Consider the following 27,814-nt stretch of genomic DNA (forward strand, 5'->3'; position numbering starts at 1 on the left):
TTCATTTAAAAAACTTGACCTTAAAATGACCCTGAAGATCAAAGTCAAGGTCAAATACAAGGTCACCATCAGATAGCCAGGGATATATCCTTACATTTTTGTCTGAAACATTTTTTCCTAAAATGCTTTCTTCGAAAGTTTTGGACTTTTGGATAACCCTGTATATCTACATATTTCTGTATATATTTTATTTATTTTTAAAGAATATATTTGAATAAAATTCTCAACACAGTAATATTAAATTAGATCAGTATTGGATCGATATGTAGTCATTTTGCTGTTTTTGGATTTAGTATACAGGGTGATAGCGCGAAAATAAGTAATTTTTATTAAACAACTAATGGTAAAACGTAATGTTTTAGACACTATGTTTTAAATTAAAAAAATTTTGCATTTTTGTTCTTTTCCAGTTTCGACGTGCGGGGGAGGCAGTTCACGAAGGCGAAACTGTGGTCGTCCCCAAATTTTTTCGGGCCTCGGGCGTACTTCAGGACGACGACGACGCCGGCCACCTTAGTCATAGACAAAATTCAATTAGACGACGAGGGCATCTACCGGTGCCGCGTCGATTACAAGAACTCCCCCACCAGAAACAGCAAAGTCAACTTCACTGTTATCGGTAAGTAGCCCTGAATAAACGCACCCGGTAATACGTTCTTACTAAGCGATAAACACAACCTATTGATTCCGAATAATGTGAGGCGGTATACTGGAATTTGTACCGCGTTTCGCGGTAAGCGGGAATATAAATACATGTTTGTTTTGCATCAGGTGCTGACGTAAGTAGAAACGGATAGTTCTGTGCGGATGTGTTCACGAGAGGGGCAAATTTTCAGTTCGCTTCGCTTATGAGATGCACAAGTTTGTGCATCCTCGAAATTTATTCGAGATGTAAAATTTTCTGGATCTAAAGAATAGGCGGGCTTTCTTGGCTGTCTACATCAGGTAATTTTGTTGAATTTCTCATGCTACACTAAGAAAACATAGTTTTTCTTTTAATAAATTGTGCACAGACGACGCAGTGCAGTTCACTGTATACAGGGTGGTCCGAATTTTATGCAGGAAACTTCGAGGGCGATTTTTAAAATAGTAGGCGTTTGCCTTATAAACATAGGTCTGGAACGGCCTCGTTTTAGAGATACAGGGTGTCGAAGTTGTTAAAAAATATATATTTTTTGTTTATATCTCCGGGATCCACGGACCGATTTCAATAAAATTTAGTACAGATAATGTATGATAGTAGGCCTTGTATTCCCTAAAATATGAGCTGTAAAGATTCAACCAGTGGTGTAGAACTGGACAGGGTCACCCCTTTTTTGGGGTCTACGCCACTGTATTTTTTGCAAGCTATTGTAACGAATTTATATTATAATGCACAAAATACGTAAAAAGGTAACTTGAATTTTTTCCCTAAAGTTCACCGTTCTCAAGATATTTATACCAATACAGTCCCCTTGTGGCAGTCACTTCTAACCATAATATTACAAGAATATTTATGTTTATGCTTAAAAGTAAGTGCAATTTGTAAGCACATCAACAAAATTCTTTACACTCATCGCTTTCGTCTTTTTCGATTAAAACAATATTTGGAAAATCACGACAAAGGAATGAAAGGCATAGAAATGAAATTTTAAAAGCATTTGACGACGATCCTCGGCTAAGTACACGAAGAACGTCTCGGTAACTTGGGGTGAGTAAATCGAAAATTTGAAAAGTTCTACGTAAGGATGGCAGAAATCCGTACCATTTGTGCAACCTGTGCAAAATTTACTTCCGGGAGATGCAGAGAGATGCCTGAATTTTTATCAGTGGTTGTTTCTTACTAGAAATACTCTGGGCCGATGAAACTACGTTCACAAAGCAAGAGCTAGTGAATTTTCACAATCTGGATATTTGGTCACAAAAATCCTCATGAAATTCGGAGTCACTTCTAAACTTTCTAGAAAACCATCCATTTGAATTATTAGAGGATGTTTCATTTAATATACGATAAAATAGCTGGATACAAATGGATGGTGCTCCTGCGCATTTTAGGAGAATAATACAAGAATGGCTTAATGAAAATTATATGAGATGATGGATAGGTAGAAGACCAAATGCCAATGTCAACCATAATGGTGCAGAGGGTCCAGTGTCTTGGCCAGCCAGATCGCCAGATCTAAACTNCGAGAGGGGCAAATTTTCAGTTCGCTTCGCTTATGAGATGCACAAGTTTGTGCATCCTCGAAATTTATTCGAGATGTAAAATTTTCTGTATCTAAAGAATAGGCGGGCTTTCTTGGCTGTCTACATCAGGTAATTTTGTTGAATTTCTCATGCTACACTAAGAAAACATAGTTTTTCTTTTAATAAATTGTGCACAGACGACGCAGTGCAGTTCACTGTATACAGGGTGGTCCGAATTTTATGCAGGAAACTTCGAGGGCGATTTTTAAAATAGTAGGCGTTTGCCTTATAAACATAGGTCTGGAACGGCCTCGTTTTAGAGATACAGGGTGTCGAAGTTGTTAAAAAATATATATTTTTTGTTTATATCTCCGGGATCCACGGACCGATTTCAATAAAATTTAGTACAGATAATGTATGATAGTAGGCCTTGTATTCCCTAAAATATGAGCTGTAAAGATTCAACCAGTGGTGTAGAACTGGACAGGGTCACCCCTTTTTTATAAAAAAAACTACGCAACTGTATTTTTTGCAAGCTATTATAACGAATTTATATTATAATGCACAAAATACGTAAAAAAAGTAACTTGAATTTTTTCCCTAAAGTTCACCGTTCTCAATATATTTATACCAATACAATCCCCTTGTGGCAGACACTTCTAACCATAATATTACAAGAATATTTATGTTTATGCTTAAAAGTAAGTGCAATTTGTAAGCACATCAACAAAATTCTTTACACTCATCGCTTTCGTCTTTTTGGATTAAAACAATATTTGGAAAATCTAAAATTTGAAAAGTTCTACGTAAGGATGGCAGAAATCCGTACCATTTACAACCTGTGCAAAATTTACTTCCGGGAGATGCAGAGAGATGCCTGAATTTTTATGAGTGGTTGTTTGAATTCTTACTAGAAATACTCTGGACCAATGAAAATACGTTCAGAAGGCGAGGGGTAGTGAATTTTCACAGTCTGGATATTTGGTCACAAGAAAATCCTCATGAAATTCGGAGTCACTTCCAAACTTTCTAGAAAACCATTTATTTGAATTATTAGAGGAAGTTTCATTAAATATACGACAAAATAGCTGGATACAAATGGATGGTGTTCCTGCGCATTTTAGGAGAATAATACAAAAATGGCTTAATGAAAATTATATGAGATGATGGATAGGTACAAGACCAAATGCCAATGTCAACCATAATGGTGCAGAGGGTCCAGTGTTTTGGCCAGCCAGATCGTCAGATCTAAATTCCCTGGACTTCTATGTTTGGGGTGACCTACCTGATGTCAGAAATGTATCGATGTGGGTGGTTCGCATTTTAAACAATTGCTGTAAATATGTAACATTAATTTTGTTTCTTATTTAGTTGTTGTTGCTTGGTAAGTGTATTTTTATTATTATTTTGATTTAAATTGTTCTTATTTGTAAAGATAATGCCTCCAGGGAAAACTAAAACACACCGGGAACACCACTTCACAAGTGATGTGGAAAGAATTTTGTTGATGTACTTACAAATTGCACTTACTTTTAAGCATAAACATAAATATTTTTCTAATATTATGATATGAATTGTCTGCCACAAGGGGATTGTATTTGTATGAATAACTTGAAAATGGTGAACCTTAGGGAAAAAATTCAAGTCATATTTTTTGCGTATTTAGTGCATTAGAATATAAATCTGTTACAATAACAAAAAATATAATGGCGTAGGTTTTTTTATAAAAAGGGGGTGACCCCTGTCTACTTGTACCCCACTGGTTAAACCTTTAGAGCTCATATTTTACGGAATGCAAAGCCTACTATCGTACATTATTTGTACCAAATTTTATTGAGATCGGTTAAAAAATTCCTGAGATATAAACAAAAAATATATTTTTTTAACAACTTCAACACCCTGTATCTCTAAAACGAGGCCGTACCAGACCTATGTTTATAAGGCAAACTCCTATTATTTTAAAGAGATATATCTGTCCTCAAACCTGTAGAATATTTGGTTAAATGCGGTGAAATAATATTTTATTCGTTACAGAATAATGCGCATTGTTTGAAGAGAAATTGTTTATGTTCGGTTCTTAGTGTCAAGAACAAGCTTAAACTTGCGATGCAATCAACACTCAGAGACTTTCTTCATCTAAAAAAAAATTGCTAAGTATAGTCTTTCCGATCTCAATTGAAGACCAAAGAACTAGGCAGTATGTGCCAGGTTCGGTCGCTACGCAGCAACTCGGCATTGTAATATTTGAAAAACTTATTCCCATATTTATTTAACCATACCCATATACAGGTCTAGTCGCCCAGTTGAAGAATAAGCACGCGGGCAAACGGCGCACAAACACAACCGCACTGAGCGACTGGATCATAAATTTCATTTGTTGACAAATTGCCTAGCAGTGCAGTGCAGCAATGCGGAATTTGGTGTGATTCAAGTAATTTTAATTTATTATAGGCACATTCTATTAATCATTCATATTACAACAGCGAAAGGGAGAAATAAGAGGCATATTTTGTTTACCAATATTATTACAACATGATATTTTGGAGACCTTTTGAAACGGAACAAAACGAAATTCCCCCAGACAATATTGAATAAGTAGAACCGGTTCTGGTTTTAAAATTTTAAGGTATTAAAAATAGGTTTATTTGTAACTTAACATCTTCCACAACTCTAATGAAGAAAGAACGTACTTTTCTCAATGAGACATAAATGCTGACATCTAGCGATGGTGCTACAATAATAAATGAAACAAACAGTATTGAGTTAGTAGTAAACTGAAAAGCATTTTAACAAAATGGGATTAATTAAAAACATTTTCATAAGAAACTTGAAATAATAATTTTAATACTTTTATTTATGTAGGTCAGTTTTATTGAAAGAAAACCAATCTATACAGGGTGATTAAGAACTTATCCAAAAAAAAATGTTGGATGTTCAGGGGATTCTTACAAATACAATTTTATAAAGAAAAAATCAAAACGGGCAGTTCGAAAGTGATTTAAAAATACACTTCCGCACGTCACTGGAATCTGGTCCACTGTAAAACCTGACCTCGCACAATGTGTGATAAAAACCGACAAAAAATTGAAAGAATTTCGCAAGGAAAGGAATAAATTCAACTGCTTTTTCCGCTATTATTATAATTAATTAATAAAATTTATTTGTGGTATTTAAATAATAAAATAATTTGACATACCTGATGTTACAACAACTGTTCAAAATTTTGTCCATCGACGTGTAAACACTTTTGTGCCCATCTTACTCAGTTTCTACGAACTAACACAAATGTTGTCCTGTTTAACTATAATGCAAATATTGTCTTGCTTCAACATAAATTAAAACGATAGAGTTGCTAGACACGCAAGCCATTTTTGACACTAAATACTAAAAAGCTATTGTAAACACTATCGTAACGACGATTGTAAAATCGGATTTCAGTATTCGGAGTCGCTGAGGCTACGTGGCTCTCCACGCGTACTGCGAATGACGCTAGAGACTACAGTTGATCAGCGATGTAATGCTTGAAAGTACTGCAACTTCAATAATTTTTTTCTCGGAAATTATAAGGATTTTAAAAATTTTTTTTACGATATTGACTTCATTTCTCATGCCGCATCTATTCCCAATTTTTTTTGGACAAGTTTGTGAATCACCCTGTATAGTTATCGACATTTCGTTGTTTTATTCTCAGATGACTGACCAAAAATACAAAGTAACTAACCTAACAATGCTCAAATGAGAATTGGTAGGTATTATTTGAATAATTGTTATAGATCTTGTCATAAGTAAATTATAGGTTTATCTCAAATGGCAATAATTAATTAAACTAAACAAACCATAGTGCACGCAATAACTTCTATCATTTACAATAAAAGACTGGTTAAACTTAAAATTTTGTGGCAACAAAGCTTTTTTTCAATGTAATAGAAACATCTACTACTACTAAATAAAGACACGTTGTATAGGAACATGCATACCAAAAATATTCTTATATTTTTTTACATTTTTAGAATTTACACTTCGATTTTTAATACGTTGCAAATTGCAGATTAACATTAAATTAAATTAATCAAATATAAGTTCCAATTTGCCGAACCATGGTACCTACGTATTTCTCGAAATTATAAGATGGCATTGAAGCCGGTGTATGTGGAGTTGATGATTCGTCTTCATTTCTCGAAATAATCAATCACGGAGCTGTCAAAATGTTTATCAATGAAGATAATTTAACATTTTCCTCGAAGCCGATATTGGAAGTTCATCAAGAGCGCGAGATTTTTTCCGTGGAAAGGAAAAAGCAAACACCATTTATCACACGTCGAATGGATGTTACGTCTAAAATGACAATTTGTTTTTCTTGGCTCATTGATATTGAAGTCTAGTCTCTTCTGAGGGTTGCCAGATAAAACAGAATGCCGCGGCGGCTTCCCGTGCGTCAGAGTAGTATAAGGTTTCCTCCTGAAAATTGTTGATCCGTAAACACTATATGTTTCATCTGTGAAAAAGGCAATTTATTTCCTTTCCCAATTACCCGGAGAACGAGACTAGATCAAATAAAGGACGATAAAATCTTGTCATCTCTGTCGTTACGTTCCAATCTGGGATTATTATCGGATTCATCTGAAATTGAAAGTCGTTAACATATACTAAGAAAACAATTTAATATCGCTCGATTACTACACTTTCATCCATAGTAGACTAACACAGGAAAATAGGAAACTTTTGGATGACAATTAAGAAACAACTAATTTTAACGGGAAATGTCGAGAATGTCAAAACAAAAAACAACTAATTACCTAACCTGTGATATTAACAAAAAACGATCAGCTCAAGTGAACTTTTCTTCAGATACTGAGCTGAACAGTAATATTTGACAACCATTACTGTGAACCGAACAATTAAAAATTAACCTTTTTTGGGGGGAATTATTATAAAATGTTGACATTTTAATTATGTTTCTTATGTGTGAAAAAGGACAATTCATATAACTGAGACGAAAATGATTCGACCTCCAAACGACCTACACAAAGACATCCTCTTGGGATTTTTTGTGATCTCAGCAAGGCATTCGATTGTATTAATTTTAATATCGAAGTTAAATAATTACGGTAGGTATTCAAAGACCAGCATTAAATTGGATCATTACTTTTATTGAAAACAGGAAGCAATTTGTAAGTGTAAATTATAATAATCAGAAAGTTTGAGGTAAATATAACTCGCAATGGTCTTTGATAACGTTGGTTGTACCACAGGGATCTGTTTATCGATACTCTCTCACCTAATACTCATTTTACTATGTACACTCATGATACGTCTTTAGTAATATCGAATAAGTAAAATCAAACCTTAAACATCGAATGTGATATTTTATTGAATAACTTAAATAAATGGTTTGCCCAAAATTCATTACATTTTAATATTGAAATAACTCAAGCACTTTGATTTTGCACTATTCAAAAGAAAAATTGTGAAATATTAAGTATGAATATTAACAGTACTTCTCTACCTACTGATATTGTGACCGTAAAATTTTTAGGTCTAAATTTGGACACAAACCTTAACTGCAAATGTAACTAAAAGTATATCAAAGTTGTCTTTAATAACTTATTTATTTCGAAATTTTAGCTCCCAGTACCGATCAGTTCGTCTGTTTATACTATGTCCTCGTTGAATCTCGATTAAGGTATGGTGTTTGTTTCTGGGATGATTCAACACTTTCGTCCCATTTTTTTATTGCCCGGAAACATGTTTGAAGATGTATGTTTGGTATTTCATATTTATAACGAGCGTTCAAATAAAAACGTGGTCAAGTTGGTTCTGAAAATTTGGACGTAGGGCGTAGCGTATAGCAAATGAACTTAAACGTCATCTGTCAAAGCGCTATATCAACGCTATCAATTTGAATATTTTCGTTTTAAAAAGCGTTTAAAACGATGTTTTCTCAAGAACAAAAAGTGTTTATCATAGAGTCCTACTTTAGAAATGGACGCAAGATTGATGGAATATGGAAGTATTCTATTGAGGAATGTTTCATAGAATTTCAAAATCAATTTCCCGGCGTTGTTGAGTACAAAATTTTTCAAAGTGCAGTTCAGCGTTGTGTTAATGTTTTTCGTGAAACGGGTAGTGTAACAAGAAAAGAAAGAAGCGGCCGACCTAAAAAGCGGACTGAAGAATTAAAAGAAAATGTCCAACAAATAATGGAAAATGCGCCAAGAACTTCTGTACGTGTTTTATCACAAATGGTGGGAGTATCAGTCGGTACCTGCCACACAGTGTTAAAAAAAGATTTGCGTTTGTTCTCCTATCGTTTAACTTGTCAGCAAAAACTTCATGAAGTTGATTTTCCGCGACGGGCTGTATTTTGTGAATGGTTTTTAAACAACTACGGTGAACTTCATAATATCACCTTTTTTTCTGATGAAGCCTGGTTTCATTTAAGTGGTTACGTAAACTCACAGAATATGAGAATGTGGTCTTCTGAAAAACCAGATAACTTTTTTGTCGAGGGCTCTCTACACGCTCAAAAAATTGGAGTTTGGTGTGCTCTCAATCGAAGGAGGATTTATGGACCTATTTTTTTAATGGTACTCTTACTGCGCAAAGGTATAGAGAAGAAATTATCGCTCCTTTTGTTAACCAGCTGGAAGAAAACGAAATTACAAACTTTTACTTTCAACAAGATGGCGCAAGGGCACATACGACAGGCGAGACGATGAATATGTTGAGGGAAGTTTTCCAAAATCGACTAAGACTCAATGCTGAACATGAATTTCCACCGAGGTCATGTGATATTACGCCGTGTGATTTCTTTTTGTGGCATTACCTTAAAAACACTATTTTTGAACTGCCTATTACTGATTTAAACCATCTGCAGGCTCGACTTATAGACACTTTCAGCAGCTGCTTTAATTTATTGTTATAACAAGGAGGGGGACACTTTCCACAGCTCCTTTAATTGTTTGTTATTGTTATCACGATTATTCTTTAAATTAAAGTTATATAGTCATTAACGTTATTGAAACTGACAGCTGCTATACAGCTCGTTGAGAAATGAGGTTAAGTTGGTCGCTATAAGCTACTCCCTACGTCCAATGTGTCAGAGCCAACTTCGACCACGTTTTTATTTGAACGCTCGTTATTTTTGAAATATGTATGTACATATTCAAACACAAAAGCAAATTTGGACAGGACATAGCTAATGCAATGCGAAACATCGCCTTGCTGTTAAAAATGTTGTCACCGCCGTTCTTGGTGGTGAAAATTAGAAATATTTGAAATTATTCAGTTTTCGTGGCTGAAAACATACATAGGTATTGAATTTTCGAAACCGAGAGAGTTGCACTAATCAAATATGATACAGAACGAGTATCACAATGTCAATATCAGACAAAATATGATTTTCATGTACGATTTGCACGATTAAATTTAACCCCTCGTACTCCAAACTTTGTAAGGCCTTAAATATTTAACTGTTTACAAAAAAAAACTAAAAAGTATAAATAGTGAGTTCTTATTCAAGACAAAAAAAATTCTGCTATCAAATTAAAGTGTCCCAAATAATATTTTCAGAGTTTGACCTTAGTTTGACCTTGAAACTTAAGGTCAAGGTCAAATGCAATTTTAAGAATATTTCCGAAAAAATATTAAATACCAAGTTTAGAAATCCCTCCTGCATCCCTGTTTCTCCCACTTGTAGTCAATTTTGACTATGGCTTGTACATTCCACTTCTTAGATCGAACTCTGTTTCCCATTAAGACTAAATATCCAAGTCCGTAAATACCATTGGAATTAATCAATGAAAATCTGTATATCCCCCTTCTGATCAGACCCTGTGACTTACGTCATGACATCTGGTGGTCACATATATAACACAACATATCGATAAAGCTCTCCTTCAGACATCTAATGTAATTACACGATACCACGGTCCAGACAGACCAATCAGTCGGTCGATTTGAAAGCAGATTACCTCTGAACTTGCGATGGAAAAGTTAGTGGATGTCACTTAGGTAGGTATAGCGCGGGGTGCGGCTCCGAACTGTAAATGTGACGGTGCACTTCGGAGATGAAGTCATCATTTATCCAAACTAGGGTTCGCCGTTATAGCTCGTGTGTTTGGATAAAAAATGGGTATTTTATTATTACGGTAGGGACCATATTTTTTCCAGCGCCACTTCATTAAACTACTTTTTTAGGGACGTTTCTCGGTCTCTATCTCGGGCCGGGTTTTTTTTCTCACTTATTTATTTGACAGCGCGCCTATTTTATCTGAGGATATTAAAGCTACGGAGCTAATGTTCTTATCTGGTCCTGCAAAATGGAGATACTTTGTGATGATTTATCGGGTTCGTTAAGATGCGTTAATGAATATTGTTCGATATATGGTCAAAATTTAAGAAAATTGGAAAGTTGAACCGTCCAATTTTGTTCGATTCCTATACTATTTAATAAAAAAAAGTTGTCATGAAAATAAAGCATTTAGTCGGTTGCTGGAAAGTTACTTTGCGACATTTGTCTATAAAATTGGTGTATACATGGTGTCGCAAAAAGACACGAACATCCCTACGGACAAAAGTTGTAGGATATCATGAAGTTAATATGCGGTTGGCATGGAGAACTTTCATCTTGCATAAACAGGGTGATCAGCAAATCGGTAAATATAAAAATATTTAAAATTGTTTATTCTTGAACGATTTTTATATTTACCGATTTTCTGATCACCCTGTACAAGCAAGATGAAAGTTCTCCATGCCAACCGCAGTTTAAAGACAAGCAAAAATTTTAATCAAGAATGCCTTTTTTTGTAAAATTAAAAATAAAAATATTTTCCCTCTTTTCCACTCTAACCGTGGACATGCTGTATATACAGAGTGTTCCAGTTTTTCCTGGGCATTATCTAACTAAAGACATTTAATTGTAAGGAAAAATTTATTGGCATGTGTGTGAAAATACAATGTACTATTCCTACAAGCAAAAAATAATAATAATAATGAAGTTTCTGTTGCTGCATTGAAACATCGGTTAATTCGAACAAATAGCTTTGTACAAAGTAACTCTTGTATCCTTTCAATTTTGTTACAATTTTTAATTTTACGTCTTCACAAATATTTACCGGTATTTAAAGTACTTACTTGTAACTTATCGTTAGAATTAATCTCATTTTAATTAATATATCCATCACTATTTACTTTCAGAAAACTCAAATTTCGTGAATGGCATTGAAACAAAGTTTTATATTACGTCGTGGGAGTTTTATAATAAGAACGAACTGAAATTTACCTGGAGTGTAAAGGACATTTGCTCACTTCAAACATGAATAATTAAAAAATTAAAGAAGACCTTTTGGACGAACAGGATTAAATAAAGCAGGGGGGATTTATAAAATAAAGACGGAAATATTGTAGTATAACAACCCCGGGTTCGATCGAAAAAAAATATAAACGTAGTTGTGGCCAAAAATATGTGATCGTCATAAGAATACCTTGTATACATCTATTTTTAATTGACCGAAGGCGCTGGGAAGTATGTTTTAATTTTATAAAATAAAAGCAGAGTAAATACACCTAACTTTACTATTTACGTACAACAATCTTCAAATTAAACATGTCACAAATAGAAAGCTCAACAACATTATTAACAACCATGAGAGAAGATGATGAAAATGAGAGTGCCAAGCTCACCTAGAGCTCCTGTGGGGAAAGAGCAGTGCAGAGAAACCCATGATCGTTGCTCTAACTACCCAAATATAAATACAAAACAACCGCTAACAAAAGGCATAAATTAAGATCCTTTGCTAATGATAAATAAGACCTGACATTTAATTTCTCACTAAATGTCACCTCACTCGAATTAGACATACACACTTCCAAGTAAAACTGAAGAGGTTTGGTGTTTGTTAGCCGGCAGGGCCGGAAGGTACTGGAGTCCGATACGGGAGGCAATCCAGCTATGAGTTGAGATTTCGGAAGATCTGTTTTAGCAATTCTTTTTTTGTATTTAATTATTCTTTTTTTTTCAGATTCATTCCTCACGGGCGAAAATGTTAGTAAATTCAACAAGGCTCTTATATGCGTATGACATAAAGTGAGCACAAGAAAAGCTTTATTATTTGTTTTTCGAACAATGTAATCATGATAAAACAAGTTAAATGTGAAACATCTGGGCAGTCACGACAATATACATATTTTAACATGTAATAAATAATGAGCAATCGTTAATAATAATTGTAACAATTTTACCTTAGAAAAATATATGCCCTTGAGCATAAAGCAATGGAGACTAAACGTACAGAGAAGAATTGTTATCATTAAACATCTATAATCATCACAATCATAAGATTACATAGAACAATTAACAACAAAGTACTTAAAGAATATTTACCTGCTAATTAATACGGGTTAAACACTTTGATTTTTCACTATTTTGTCTCACTGCCCGCCGATCGTCTTACTACCCATCTCCACACTGTTCTCACTTCAACTGTTTAGGCTTCCTTCCAGAATTCCCCACCTAAGCGTTTGTTTTTGCGCTTCCTTCTACCAACTGTCAATATTACGTTTTCATTATTATACCACACTCATGTAACAGGTGACGTCGAAGTTGATACGATAAGTATGGTTTTGCACAATATTTCTATAAAATTTGTAATTAAAAATACTTTTTTCTATAAGAAACGCTAAAATGTACCTACTTTATACAACTCAAATCAACAAATCAAGTAGCATATTAATAGCAGGGTAATAGTTTAATAAGTAGTAAATAATGTACTTAAATTATTTTGTTACCTATTTACTGTTGTTAAATAAACCATCGTAATAAGAGCACTACGAAAACCACAATAATACTGAATAAAAGGGTAAAAAGTCTAATGTCTAATCAAATCAGGTATTGTTAGGGGCTATAAAAAGTTATTTTTAGAGGCTATTAGAGGCTATTTTAGAGGCTATATTTAGAGGCTTTATTGTTGGAAGTTATTTTTAGATGCTATAAGAGATTATTTCTAAGTTGTTAGAGACTATTTTTAATTTCTCAGCTCGTCATATCATAACCGTAATGATTATTATCATATCAAAGACGTTGTATTGGCATATTACTACGCCATTTCATTAAAAATTATATTTGCATTCTGCAGGCAATCTAAGGAAATAAAGTAAAAACAAATTTTATTGACGGCAACAACAAAAAATACTGTCAGAATTTCTCGTGTTCGATTTCATTTACAAAGATCGCTCTAAAACAAAAAAACAGTTAACTTGATAAAATTGTAAAAACATTAAAACAAACATCAAACTAGAGAGGTTATGAACCAAAGTGAACAAGTGATAAAAAAGGAGAAAACCCAAGTATAAAAATAATAAACATAAATAAAGAAGTTTTACCTGTAGATCAACCAGTCAAGAAACTTAGCACAAAAGCTAAAATAATTGTATCTCTAGTATTAGCTGTCCAAATAAAACTAGCAATTGAAATGCAAGAGAAGGTTAGCCAATTAACAACACATCGAGAAGAAAATTTTGGTCGTCACGTTGCCAGCACTGGATAATTAGAAAGAATCTAAGGTGGCTCTAATAAGTACAAGGAGAATTAACATACCGGGTGGCTCAAAAAAGATTGGAAAGAAACAACAAAAAGGACTATAGAGGCTTGTGAGAGTCAAGGTTTAGTATTTGTAAAAAATTAGTTTAGGTGTTTAGCTAGAGATCAGGGCAAGCAATTTTTCCTTTGACACGTATGTAAAATTCAGTATTCATTTTCTATAAATAAAATTATAAAGATATTGCTATTGCAAAAAAAACTATAAAAATTACCTGTGGAGATTCACTTCAGTTTCAGAGATATTAAATCCTGTAATTTTCCAATACAATATTTAAAAAAACTATTGTTTTGTATTATTTTCCCATCTATTACACCCTTGGCGCTAGCATAATTAATTTATAATCCAGAATTCTAACACGGCATATGTGCATACGAAAGATTACCATCGTTTACTATGTACGAATATACTTGCCTATACTGTAACTCGAACAAACACATCCAATATCTTAGTTCTAATGCAATCACCCGAACTAACATCCATTCCCCTCACAATGGCTGGATTATCTCGCGTTACGGGCCGTATTGGGCCGCCCCCCTCACTCCCCACCTGCTCCTCGTTACCGTCGTACAAACCGCTTCTAAGCTCATTGATCGGAAATAATTCAATTAATCTAATTAATTGCCCGAATAGCTGGCGGACTCTCATAACAAACTTAACCTGCTCGCATAAATTATATAGTTATCTTATGATTCGCTCCTCTGAATTCGGATTAAATGCAATTTCACAAAATAGATTACGCTAACTTTGTTTAAGATCTGTGACGGCGCTCGCCGGGCCGGAATGGGTAGGAGAATGGGCCGGGGATAATGTGATATATATTGCGCAAGTTGCACGCGGAGCAGTCTTAGTTTTCGTCGACGACGAAAATTTTCAAAACCTAAAACTGTAGACAGGCCGTTGGAAAACGATAAGTGTTATTGTTTCGAAACGATGAATACACTGAAAAAACAATATAATTCTTGTTAAGCAAATAACAGTCTGGTTTTAATATTGAAAATATTTACGGGTGCATGTTTAAAAAAAAGTAGCGACATGCTCGCTGAGATAGAGTCACGGAGGATATTGTAATAGCAATATCGGAATATTATAATGTGTTGAATATTTTTCTCAAATTCAATAGGGAGCAATTTCCTAGGCAAGGTTTTCTTTACTATAGGGTTTTTTATCACTAACAACTTTTATTAAAATTTCAATTTTCAACCAGAGTTTACCCAAAATGAGACTTCAGCAGCATAAGCTGCGCTCAGCGCGGCCTGAAGCAAAAAACCCGAGGCAAAGGTGAAGGCGATGAGTATGGTGAAGAAGATAGTAATGATGTTGATGACGACTGTGATGACGATGACGGCTGTAATGGGAGTATTTCAAATAGAACCAAAATGATAATGTGGAGCTTATGCGGACTTGCCTACCTTTCTAGTCCCTTATCACAGACAATATAGCGTATCGCTACAGACTGCTACTTAAATGCTGGAAATTGGCAACCCGAAATGGAAGCAGGGTCTCATTAGCCGGCTTCCAGCTATAAAATTTAGCGTGGTAACTCTTCTACTTGCTAATAGGCGGCAGTTCCAGCGGTGGCTTTGTTGCCAAATAATAACTGCTAAATAAATTTAATGCTTTCAATTATGTAATTAAAGATATATGGAACTTATCTTGTGTTTGGAAATCACATTTGCCTTAAATGTTAAATAAAATAAATCAAGTTAGAATTAAAACTATGAATTTACCTAATTAATTATTTATTTTATATCACCTTGGAATGGGAAAATTCAAAAACTCGAAAGTAATGTTTTTAGATTTGTGCGTCGACTTCCAATATGGTACGATATCAAAACCTATGTTTAAAAAAATTGCATTATACAGATTGTGTATCCTTAGATGGGTACTGCCTCTTATTGTTGATTTCTTTAGATAGGTAAATAATTATTTATTGACACAAGTGTTGCATATTATGGATGTCATTGGTAGTGCCCATATTTGTGACACAAGGTGTTCAAAAAAATTAACACAATGTAAAATTGCTGGAACCTCAAGGAGTAGTTGAATACGAAATTTATTTAAAAAAAAAAAAAAAAACAAATCATCAATCAATACAGAGATAAGATAATGCGTTCGCTACTGCTGTTGCAATTTTTAACTAACTAACTTTTTTGTTTTTCGACATACTGACTTCGGACCGTTTCCATTCAACGCAGAACGGACAATCAGAACCAGAGTAGTGGGGAGATTTTTTTAATTATTTTTTCAATTCAACGCACCGTTTCCGAATTATAAGACCTTTTTTACTGTATCACCTCACACACCTCTTCTTTCCGAAATTTATTTTCCACATACGGACTTCGGACCTTTTCCATTCAACGCAGAACTGTCATACAGAACCAGGGGTGTGGGGAGATTTTTTCAATTATTTTTTCGATTTAACGCACCGTTTCCGAGTTATACGGCCTTTTTACTATAACACGACATACCTCTTGTTTCCAGAATTTATTTTCGACATACGGACTTCGGACCTTTTGCATTCAACGCAGAAGGAACATACAGAACCCGGGAGGGAGGGGTTGACATTTTTCAATTATTTTTTCGATTCAACGCACCGTTTCCGAGTTATAAACACTTTTTTATCCTATGACGTCACACACCGTTGGTCCCGATTTTTTTTTTTACATGCGGGTTTTGACGTTTTTCACTCGTTCACCATGGGAGATTTATTTGTTCACCATGGGAGATTTTTTGATACTTAAGAGTCTAAGCAAATACTGTTTTTTTTTTTTTCATATATTGTGACACCCCGCTCTGCGTCACCCACCGAGTGCTCTACTCAGAACCAAGGGGAAATTTGTTTATATTTCCAGCCATTTCCGAGTTACGAGCAAAAACCATTTTTTTTTCTTATACTGTGTGACATCATAGATCGATAACGAAGGCTTAACAAGGCCACGCGCTCTACCCCACGTTCCCTCCCTAGGTGTCCTGAAATTGCTGGGGAGACTCCTGAAGACAGCAGAGAGAGAGAGAGAGAGAGAGAGGCTCTCTATGAGGACAGAGTCACTCTATCTCTATCGCACACTATAACTCTATCTCTCTCGCACACAATCAGACAAAAACGACAGAAACGAACCTTCTTTTAAAAATACATGGGATTTATCATTATTAGAATAACCCATTTTAATTTAAAAAATTAAAAAAATTACAATGGGTTATTCTGATGACGAAAAATAAAACATAATTAACTGTATTATTCAAATAACAATAATGTGCAAAAGTTCTTCAGGAATATTGGCAAATTTATTTTGGAGGAAGAATCCCGTCAACGAACACTAAAAAATATTATTAGAAACCTTAGGTGGCCAGAAAACAGCCCCGATCTCATTGTCAGTCCTTTAGACATATTTTTTTTACCTGAAAATTTGCAAGTATTGAAAAAAAAAAAAGGACGAAATGCTTGATAATTTTGAATTTGTTTTTGAAGCAATTAATAGTAAATTGAAACATATTTTCAACTGTATCATCACAATCACTTGCATGTTGATTTGTAAAAATTGTAGGTATATTAATGTTATTTCGTTTTTAGTTATTCTCCTTATGTTGTTGTAAAGGTTAGTTATAAAAAGCGTTGTTTGTTATTTTCATAAGGATGAATTTTAATTTTTTTTAATGATTTTTTTTATTTTAAACATATATATTTTATGCCAGTAAATTTTGATGTCAAATGAAATAAAGGAAAAGTCGTACATTTGTATTTAAAGTTTCTTTCTATCTTTAATTATTAAACCTATAAGTGGATGTCAAAATACAAAAAAAAACCTGTACCTACATTCCGCGACGTACTAATAACCCACCTTGTATATTAAATAAATTTATCGTCATCATCAAATATTAAAAAAATTATATTACAAGCTGTTTAAAATATTATTACGAATTTTGTTTATTTGGAAATATATTTTCTGCAGTATTTCAATACCAAAAAATGAAAATAGTAGGTAGCTAATTAACGAAATTATGATTAAATAACTTAATTGTAACACCACTGCAGAATATCATATGATACATACATAGATATTCGTTGATTCTTTAAAAACATTTTTATCAATACCTACATCATACATTGAAGTAAATACAGTAACGCAAAAAACAGATATTGATAAAAAAGTGTACAAAAGAAATCCGTAAGTACGCCTGGCAACATTACCAAAGTCTTGTTTATATGTTGCTAGGATACGATTAGGTATGCGGGCCGCTGTATTTGATTCTTCCTAAAATTCTGCTGGTGGTGTACTCTACCGGCAATTCGGAAATTTAAAACTGCTGGCTATTCCAGGAGCGGGCTGTGGCGATAGCTATTTTGTCTGTGCCCTTATATTAGATGAGACATTAGTATTAATCATGATGACGAAGACGAGTTGATGGTGAAGAACATAGTAATGACATTGATGACGACTATGATTATAACGATGACGACAATGGTGAGGGTATTTCAAAAACACCCAAAATAATAATGCGGAGCTCTTGCGGACTTGCCTACCTTTCTAGTCTCTTTTATTAGATGAGACATTGCTGATAATGATGATGACGATGACGAGATTGATGCTGAAAAAGATAGTAATGACATTGATGACGACTATCAAGACAACGATGACGGCCATGGTGAGGGTATTTCAAAAACACCAAAATAATAATGCGGAACTCATACGGACTTGCCCATCTTTCTAGTTTCTTTTATTATATGAGATATTGGTGATGATGATGATGATGATGAGAAGGCGGGGTTGATGGTGAAGAAGATAGTAATGATGTTGAAGACGACAATGACGACGAGGGTATTTCAAAAACACCCAAAATAATAATGCGGAGCTCTTGCGGCCTACCTTTCTAGTCTCTTTTATTAGATGAGACATTGGTGATGATGATGATGATGATGATGATGATGATGATGATGATGATGATGATGATGATAACGAAGACGGAGTTGATGGTGAAGAAGGTACTAGTGACGTTCATGACGACTATGATGTTGACGATGACGACGAAGGGTAGGATATTTCAAAAACACCAAAAATAATAATGTGGAGTTCATGCGGACTTTTGTCATGATGATAATGATGGCGAAAATAGTTATGGCGTTGAGGACGATTACGATTATAATGATAAGGATGATAAGTTCAAAACGATAATGCCGGGGAACTCTATAAGATCAATTATTATTATTTAGAGATGTTAAAGTAGAAAAACATGTCCATGAACTGGTAAACAACAAATACTTATGCTAATGGAGAAACATATATTCCTTATTGAAACCGTTATACGATATATCAACTTTATACATTTGGATGCTTTCAAAATATTTTCTATAAAACAATAACTTCATTTGGTGGTAAATTAACTTAAAGAAAAAAAACATTTTCGGAGAGGTATAGAGAATCCGTGCTGAAATTTCCGAAATAAAATATAACGTGGGTTGCGTTTTTAAGCTACTTCTTACTGTGAACAGCCCTTATCGTCGATGCTTGTAATAATTTCAAACCGATCCTAAAATCGGCTCAAAAAAGACATGTAACCGCTCTTATCTGTAATTCTTCTTCCGTGGCACCCTAAAGTAAATACGGAATTAACTTTTGTAAAAGAAACTGTACACCGCAGACTACGCCAGTTCTTCACGTTAAAGATGTTGTACTTTCGAGAGGCAGAAATTTCCAAAATTTGCACAAAGATCATCGCCTTTGCCCCTCTTTAGCCTTTACTAGGAATCTTTGACCTGCTCTTGTTATTTATTTCGAAATAGTTGTGGAAAAATACATTCATTTTCTCTCTAAAAAAAAGTATTAAGTATGGTACTCAAAAATATACGAATCAAACTGTATCAACGTCTTCTAGAGAAATATTATTGCATTAAAAAAGTCTATCTGTCTTCATTACTTACAATAAGTTTTCCTTTTCACTTAGAAGCCTAGAATTTCTACATAGATGAGAAGTCTGTATTAAAAACACATAATTTTCGTCTTTCTCGAACAAACTCCAGTAACTTGAAACGTATTCCGCCGCCCACTATGTACTTATAACTTTTTATATCAAATCAAACTGCCTTAAATATCCTGTGACAAAATTGAAACAACCCACGCGCGGATACGCTTTTACAAACTACTTTTCACAAATTCATCCAACAAATTGATTACAAATTTTCAACTGAGAGCCGCCAGCCGACCACTTGCAGTACGGAGTAATAAAGCATCTACCTAGTAACTTTTATTACGGCGAGATGGTCATAAATCAAATGCTTTTGTTGCAGTTTTTCCCACACGGTCTTTGTTCCCTGGAAATAAACTGTAAGATGGAATCGCACATACAGTCGCTCTGAATTTATTATTAAAATGGCCTGGGAACATTCGCGTCAGTCAAAGAGTGGTTATTATTAATTAAGTGTTAGGAACAAGGATAGCAAATAGGTTTAAAATAATTGTTTTTATTCTAAATGGCGACTAGAAAAATATATATATATATTTTTGAAAACTGCTTCGAAACATGGTTAATATTGGACAAAAATGGAGCAAAAGTTTTGAAATTTATAGGTGAAATACAGGGTGTTCCAATATTCTGTGTATATCGAGCTCAATGATGGAAAGTAAAAGCCATATTTTTTAATGTACTTTTGTTTAATAAAACAGTTGTCTATATTTTCACGAATTTTCATTAAAAAATCAGTTTTGCTAACCTTCTAACATGAATAATAGATGCAGACGAACAAAGCGATTGCACACAAACTTGCACAAGAAAATTCTTTCAGGGACGAGTCGTGTTTTACAAAACGTGGGACAATAAATCTTCATAACCAACATGTTTACGCTGATGAAAATCCCCATATCGTTATGAAAAGACATTTCCAGACTGAATTTAGTATAAACGTGTGGATAGATTTTATCAGTAGCTTCCCGCAGACATTTTACTACAAAAAATGTTCTATTGGCTCATACACAATACAAGAAAAACACATTTTATCCAGTTAATTTGGGTTTAAAATGTCACGCCACCTTAATTTCCTGGTTTTTAAGTTTAAAGAAAAATGTCAAATAAAGAAATTGTAGCTATCAACTAGGAGTATCAAGGAATGATATTATATTTTCTAAAAAGGTTTTCAAAACCGTAACAGATAAAATACATGATTGTTTAAAAGGAAAGAAATACCTGAAAACTTAAAGCTTACGTGTTTCAGATGACCCATGAAAGTTACAAGAAAAGTAAAATCGTCATTGTTATCTCTCATCACTGCGTAACTTTTTTTATAATTGAACCAACTTCTCCTAACTGAGTCACCCCGTATATGAAACTTATAATACAAATTTCCAAATTAAACTATTTACTACCATACTTACTGTTCAATATAGTATTCTTTAAGTCAGCGTATTTGCAGTACACCTGATATCCAAAAAGTAACTTCAATATTTAATATCAAGCCAAATGTTGTAACTCTCCTTCCTCCATCTCGGTATTTCCCAAACGGCAAATCATGCCATCGAACATGAACATTCAATGTCAAAGATGTTGCGCTAGGTCCCCACATACGACGTATGTGCAAAACAGCCTGGTTAGGATATTAAAACATACGTAACCTGTTCCTATATTATGCCTATGTAAGCATATTTTTATTGTGAACGTGAACAACTGTAATTAGCAAATAATTAAAGACTAATAATTACTCTGTATATATTTTCTTTCGAATTTTGCTTATGCAAACGGCCCCAAGTTTTTAAAAAATTTACGAGGGAGCTAATTTATTACATGAATATCTCCCCCGCGTACGCTGCCGCGAGATTTATTACCGGCTTTCCCGAAACTATTTTGCTACTCGAATTAATTTACCCCTCTCGAGAAGTCTTCTTATTAACCGAATTAGGGATCATACGACTGGTAAGGCGAAGTTTATATCTCTTTCTTTGCCCTCAGACTTCATCTTTAAAGCGACCTCTTTTAAGCAAGAATTTAACTTGTTGCACTAATAAAAGTTCATTCAAGTACTCTAAAAGTTAGAGCACTTTACTGCTAGTCGCCGAAGTTGTTTGTGTCGTTTGTGTTTTATGGAATGTAGTGTACAAAGTCGAAGATCGAGCACGCGTTAATATGTCTCCAATTAACAGAAATAAATATTGTGTATTATTCAGACTCGGAAATACTGAGACCTACATTTAATAATGTTATTATGAGTTGAAAAACTTTTTTTTCAAATGGAATGACCCATATTAATTGTCATGGGTGGATGCAAAATTGAATGCCCTTTCGACTGATATAGCTCTAACAGTTTTTCAGAAAAATCAGATTCTTTTCTAATGTTCGAAGAAGTAGTTATGTAACAGCGTCAAGAAGGCCTTGCAAAACCACTTTTCCCTCACATTTTATCAGGCTTGGGACTAACAGGGTCAATATTTATTGGCACGTTAAAAAAGTTGTTTGACAAACAAAAGTAAACCAGTAACAACAACTAAAACAAAACGCAAAACGAAACGAACTGAAACTCGAAACACAACAAGGAGAAATGTTCTCCATTTTGTTTAAAACACAAACGAATTCAGTTTTTAAAACACTGTTCAACTATTTAGGGAATATTTTAACGTTTTACTAAAAAATTAACTGGTAAATCGGATTTTGGGCTATGGATTTGGATTCAGTAAAAAATACACAAAATCTATGTACTTACTCATGTCTCTGGAACAGAACATTTTTTGTGAGGCTGTGTAATTAATTGTTTAATGTTATTTTTCTTTATTTAATTTTTAATTATTTTATTTACAACTGCTCGACAGATTATATTTTAATTATCTCAAATGTACACCTGGTTTGAATTTAATATAATGTACTACATTTTTTAGCTGAAAATATATGATTATTTAGAAATATTCGTAGCAAAAAGAAGCTAAACAGAAAGACAAACCGAATAACGAAATTAAATTTTCCGAGCTTCGTACGCGGTATGGTAATTTCGTTTCCCCTCATTTAACCTGTGCCCTGTTCGCATTTCAGTCCATAACCGAAAAGTAAATAAGTTAAAAAGTAAAACAGTAGAAACAATATTCCGTACAGTGTGACACACACGTTGAAAGATTCTCGAGATAACTGTGGATACCTGGCATTAAATTATGTTTCGATTATGTTATACAGCTTATTAAAAAACACACTGTGTATGTCATCAATATTAATGATTCATCTGATATGTACCAGGTGAATAATTAATATTGAACGTCGTATTCTGAAGGCGATCTGTTCGCGCTTTCTATGTGAAATTTCCACTTTAAAAAGAGTCCTCGCTGAAAATCGATTTTTTTCGGTGGGAGTGAGACACCCGAAGTATATCCGATATTTAAACAGAGATGGCGACAAACGTCAGTGTAGACGTCAAAATAAATTCTGTCATTTGACGCGTTTTCCTGGACGATCGGGCCACGGTGAATCGTTACATTGCCGTTAGGCATCGGTTCCGGGATTTCAATCGTGGACGGGTCGCATTTTTTCTTTTTTTTTGGAAAATGTTATATGTATATTATTTATCAACCCACAGAGAACGCACCACGGAGCGGTGCTCGAGTCGCGCGTAGTGCGGCCCGAGGGCCGAAGTCCCGAGAGAAAGGTCAAGTCGGCGAAAGCGGACTTACCTACCTTTCTAGTACATTCTTAAAATAAGTATATACCTCGGTATAAACAATGATTTGACCAAAACTATTCAAATGTGTATTAAACAAACGATACAGTAATATACAATACAAAAGACGTATAAAATCTATGTAAATCATAAAATTAAGAATAGAATTCGATTAACCGTATGTATCAAATATTTATTTTAAATGCTGACTATTTTTAAAGTAAGAAATTATACTTATGGGTAGAAATCTAAAGTATTTAAATAAATAAATAATTTTCTTGAAAGAAGAAAATATTTTCTTACGTATGAAAGTGCGATATCTTAAAATCAAAATAAATGTTGTATATTTGAAGCAAGAAATTTTTCCGTGCATCTGTCAAAGTTTGTAGAACACCCTGCATAACACTGATGAAATAAAAATACCAGATATTCGGTTGTATTCATAAAATAATGCTGAGTTGACCTTGCTTCAGAGAGCGATATATCGCAACAAATAGAGTTGGGAATCCACCCCATCCGCTGTTGGCGCTTGCCCCATTAAGACCACCATGTACAGCGTCTCGAATTCTAGTATTTGCATATCTAATTTACATGATCACGTTTACGCGTTGAGCAGAAGACGAAAGTGAGGTTTCGGAAGGGCGAGATCACCATCAGGATTAATCAGCACATGAAGAGGTGAACTTTTATTATCCCCGGCTTCTGTTCGCTGCCGGCGATATTAAATTTTATTCGTTACAGAGAGGTGAAATGAATCTGCGACAATGCCGACGCAAACATACTTTAAATATTAATAAAACAGTGGCGGCTCGTGGAAACGTATATTGGGTCGGCAGATCACCGGACGTCGATACAATATTTTATAAAAATCAGTCGGTTAAGTATAATTATCATGTATTTGTGTAATGTATAATGACAATGACTATCGTAAATATGAAGCTATTTAAATGTTTGTAGATTTTTTAAAGTGATTTCCCTTTTTTGCGTATGTATTTTACCACCAAAGAATACAAATTTATTGTAACAATTATTTTGGGGTCGTTTCTGACGAGTCGCCGCTGTAATAAGCTATTGAAGTTTTGATGCCACGTTCCAGGTTATGAAATATTTGATTTACCGAGTTAGATAAAGTTGGATTTATGTTTGGGGCGAAGTATTTCCGGCATTTAATAAATGAATTATTTATGTTTATGCGGGGCGAAGTCTAACGCAGCATTTCTATAATTACATGCCACCGATAATGAACAAAAATATATTACAACGGCCGATAATTCTGATCGCACTTTATCACCCCCAAAATTTTGTTCTAAATATTCATCGGCATGGAAAATATCGGCTGTTCATTCAGAATATGGAAACATGTCTAAAAAATTGATACCATACTTGACGTAACTTAAACAAGAGTGCCCTTATTCTACTAGGTACTGAAAAATAGTTATTTCAGATCAAGCCAATAAAGTCATTATTTTTTAAATGTCACATTGGCAATACATACTCTCAGCTACTGTCACAATGAAAATGTTTCAAATCCTGCTGCGTCAGTATATGCTGAAGATACTGACAATGGTTCGAAAGCGCATCTGTGGTACGATCCATCCTACGATATCTAATCAACAGTTTCTAGCGTTACTACAATTTGAACTAAAAAATTAAATCTGTTTTAAGGAAAATACTCCAAATTATGAATTTTAGTCTTTAAAATTCGTTGAACGGCTGATTTATCCAAATTCAATTCCCGACTAGCATGCCGTATAGAATTTCATGGATTTTGTTCGAAATACTGTAACAGACTAGCTGTATTAATACTGTTTTTCTGATCCTTCGGTCAATTATTTGATTTTCCGAACAGAAAATACATTTTTATTTCATCGCAAGGTCGCCTCCAATCTTGTAAACGTTCTATGATCAGGAATGAGGCGCTCTGGATACCTTTCTCGATATAACTCTACAGCTTTTCTTGAATTTTTTTGTGACTCGCCGTAAATTAGCAAGCACAAAAGTTATACGTTTGACGTTCGTATTGACTAATGACAAGTATTTTGTGACATTTATGCACTTTAGACGAACATTCAATTATTTTCCAACGACTACTTGATCCTTCCACCTCTAATGTGATTTTTACGTTAAACGGAAAGTTATATTGAAAAATTTCTCCATTAGGCCCATACTACCGAGTTTAAGACACCCGTACAGGGTGTATCAATAAATATCAATAGTTAACCCTGAAATACCCTTGAACATCTTGACCTTAAAGAAATTGTATTACCATCAAAAAACAAAAGATAACCTCCAAATAACCTTGATATAACTTCGTTAGATGACCACCAGATTCGGATTAAGCAGCCACAAAAACGTATAAGGTATGGCGGTCCAATCTATCTCACATTGATTTTTTTTCCTATGAGACTGTATAATTAAAGACCTCTAAAAACTCAGTTAGTGCTTTCTTGAAATATAAATATTTTGTGAGTGTGAGCAATTAACAATTTTTTTTATGAATTGCCTCATCTAAATTACAAGCAACGCCTTATGGAATTAAATTGGCCGTAACACACTGGAAGGGGTGTATTTGAATTAATTGGACACACTCCTTTTTATTTTTGTATTTTTTGCTTCGCAATAGGCGCTAAAGCCATTCGAATTAGCGTATATTCCCAGCAATACATATTTTTTCTAGCAGAATCCGCAGGCGTTATGTATCGTACAGCGCAAACAGCTCTTCGGTAAACAAATATTGAAGGAATTTACAACCCGACTACAGCGGGATTGTTTCATTTAGGGATATGCACGGTTCCGAGCAAACAAATATGTTTTGTTTATTTCCACGGCCAACTCAACGACTCGCGACAGAAGCTGTTACTTAAAATCGCCGATGATTCAAAACTGGTATAAATTTTTTACATTGATTTTCAGATTACAAAATCAGTAAAGCAGAAATTACTATTTAGCTGTTGTTTATTGTCAGAGAAAAACATAATTTAATGAAAACAACTTTCGAAAAATAATTCCCTTGCCTTAAAATTTTACAAATTTTATTATTTTTGCAAAACCGCCGCTTTTCCCGTGTATTATTTAAGTCGACCCTGAGAATTAACCATTCTCCCGTGTAATTAACGAAATATTTATGTACGAGAATGAGCTTTGCCAACTTGGCAATTCCATACTTTATTCTGTTTGTCTGCTGAAGGGGATTTTTCACGAAGGAAACTTTACACTCGAAATCGGAATTGTATTTAAGTTCAAGGAAGGCTTAGAAAATGCCTCTGAACTATCTCCGTCTATGCCCCCAGGAGCAATATCTCACTTTAAGCTTCAGTAATTCATAAGCCTGTTATATCTCGAGTTTAGGCCAGGCCAACTTGAAAAGTTAATATTACACTATTTTATTACGTTGATCTTTATGTAAACGAAGCCAAAAGGCACGCCAGTTTTATGTTCTCCGCGATCTAGCTGTACCTACCCAAGTTTTTATGACACGGACTGTCATTTGGAAGCGTTAGGATCACAAAATGTCGTTAAATTGCATCCTCTAATGAACAAAAACTGTATTAATTCATTAAACAAGTATTTTTTTAGACAATTATTGTTGACGTTTTAATTGTTTCCTAAATGTCAAAAAGACACCAGCTGAACAAATTGCTTAAGGAGGTACATCCGGTTTACTCAAATGCACAGACGTACTTGAAATTTATATAGCGTATTACCCAGTGCCCCCTCTGTGCGTCATATTTTTTTGAATCTAGATTTTGAGATATTATTGTTGAAAGTTGTTCATTTTAACATAGGTTTATATTAGTCCTGTAACCAGGGGGGTCCCAATTGCCTCCTTCATTTAGATGGAGTTACCCAAGTGTTTTTTATGTATTTTGAGCTGCAGAACACGAATTTTTTGGGTAGAAGTTTGCCCGGATGTCGATAAGTTTTTTATTAACAAAAAAATTGTAAAATACTGAACACTTAGTTTTTGACAAAATAAAAAGTAATTTCTTATTATTTAACCCATTTTAAGAAGAAAATGTCTCTTGCAATTTTTTTGTTAAACGCATAGTTTTCGATATAAACGCCGTTAAAAACTCGAAAAATGCGATTTTTGCGATTTTCAATTGTTAATAACTTTTGATTGAATAGGTATTTTGTAATTCTGCTGACGGCGTTTGAAAGTTCACGTTAAATACAACAAATTATGAGTAATTGCAGTGTGAAAATTTGTTTTTTCCACTGTTATTTGAAGCTATAAACAAATAGCGATTGAGCGTTCAGAAGGGTGCGCCGCCATGTATGTAAGAGAGCGGTTGCCTTCTTACAGGCGTTTAATACACGATCTTGACGCGTACTCTTCATTTCTAGACCAAAGAAACGATGAAAACTGAACGAAACATTAACGATTTAATGAAAATTTGCAATATTACAATAATTAAAATTATTA

General features: G+C 34.1%; 1 protein-coding gene across 1 annotated transcript in view; it reads left to right on the top strand.

The window, feature by feature from the left end:
- LOC108910267 (nephrin) overlaps window positions 1–27,814 on the top strand; it is a gene marked incomplete at its 3' end in the record, with an annotated part of 234,410 nt that overhangs the window by 46,950 nt on the left and 159,646 nt on the right. The window contains exon 2 of the mRNA XM_018714822.1: window positions 411–619. Within this exon, the coding sequence (XP_018570338.1) occupies window positions 411–619 (209 nt within the window). The remainder of the gene's footprint in view (window positions 1–410; window positions 620–27,814) is intronic.

Source organism: Anoplophora glabripennis, unplaced genomic scaffold, assembly GCF_000390285.2.
Source record: "Anoplophora glabripennis isolate ALB-LARVAE unplaced genomic scaffold, Agla_2.0 scaffold583, whole genome shotgun sequence".
Lineage (NCBI taxonomy): Eukaryota > Metazoa > Arthropoda > Insecta > Coleoptera > Cerambycidae > Anoplophora > Anoplophora glabripennis.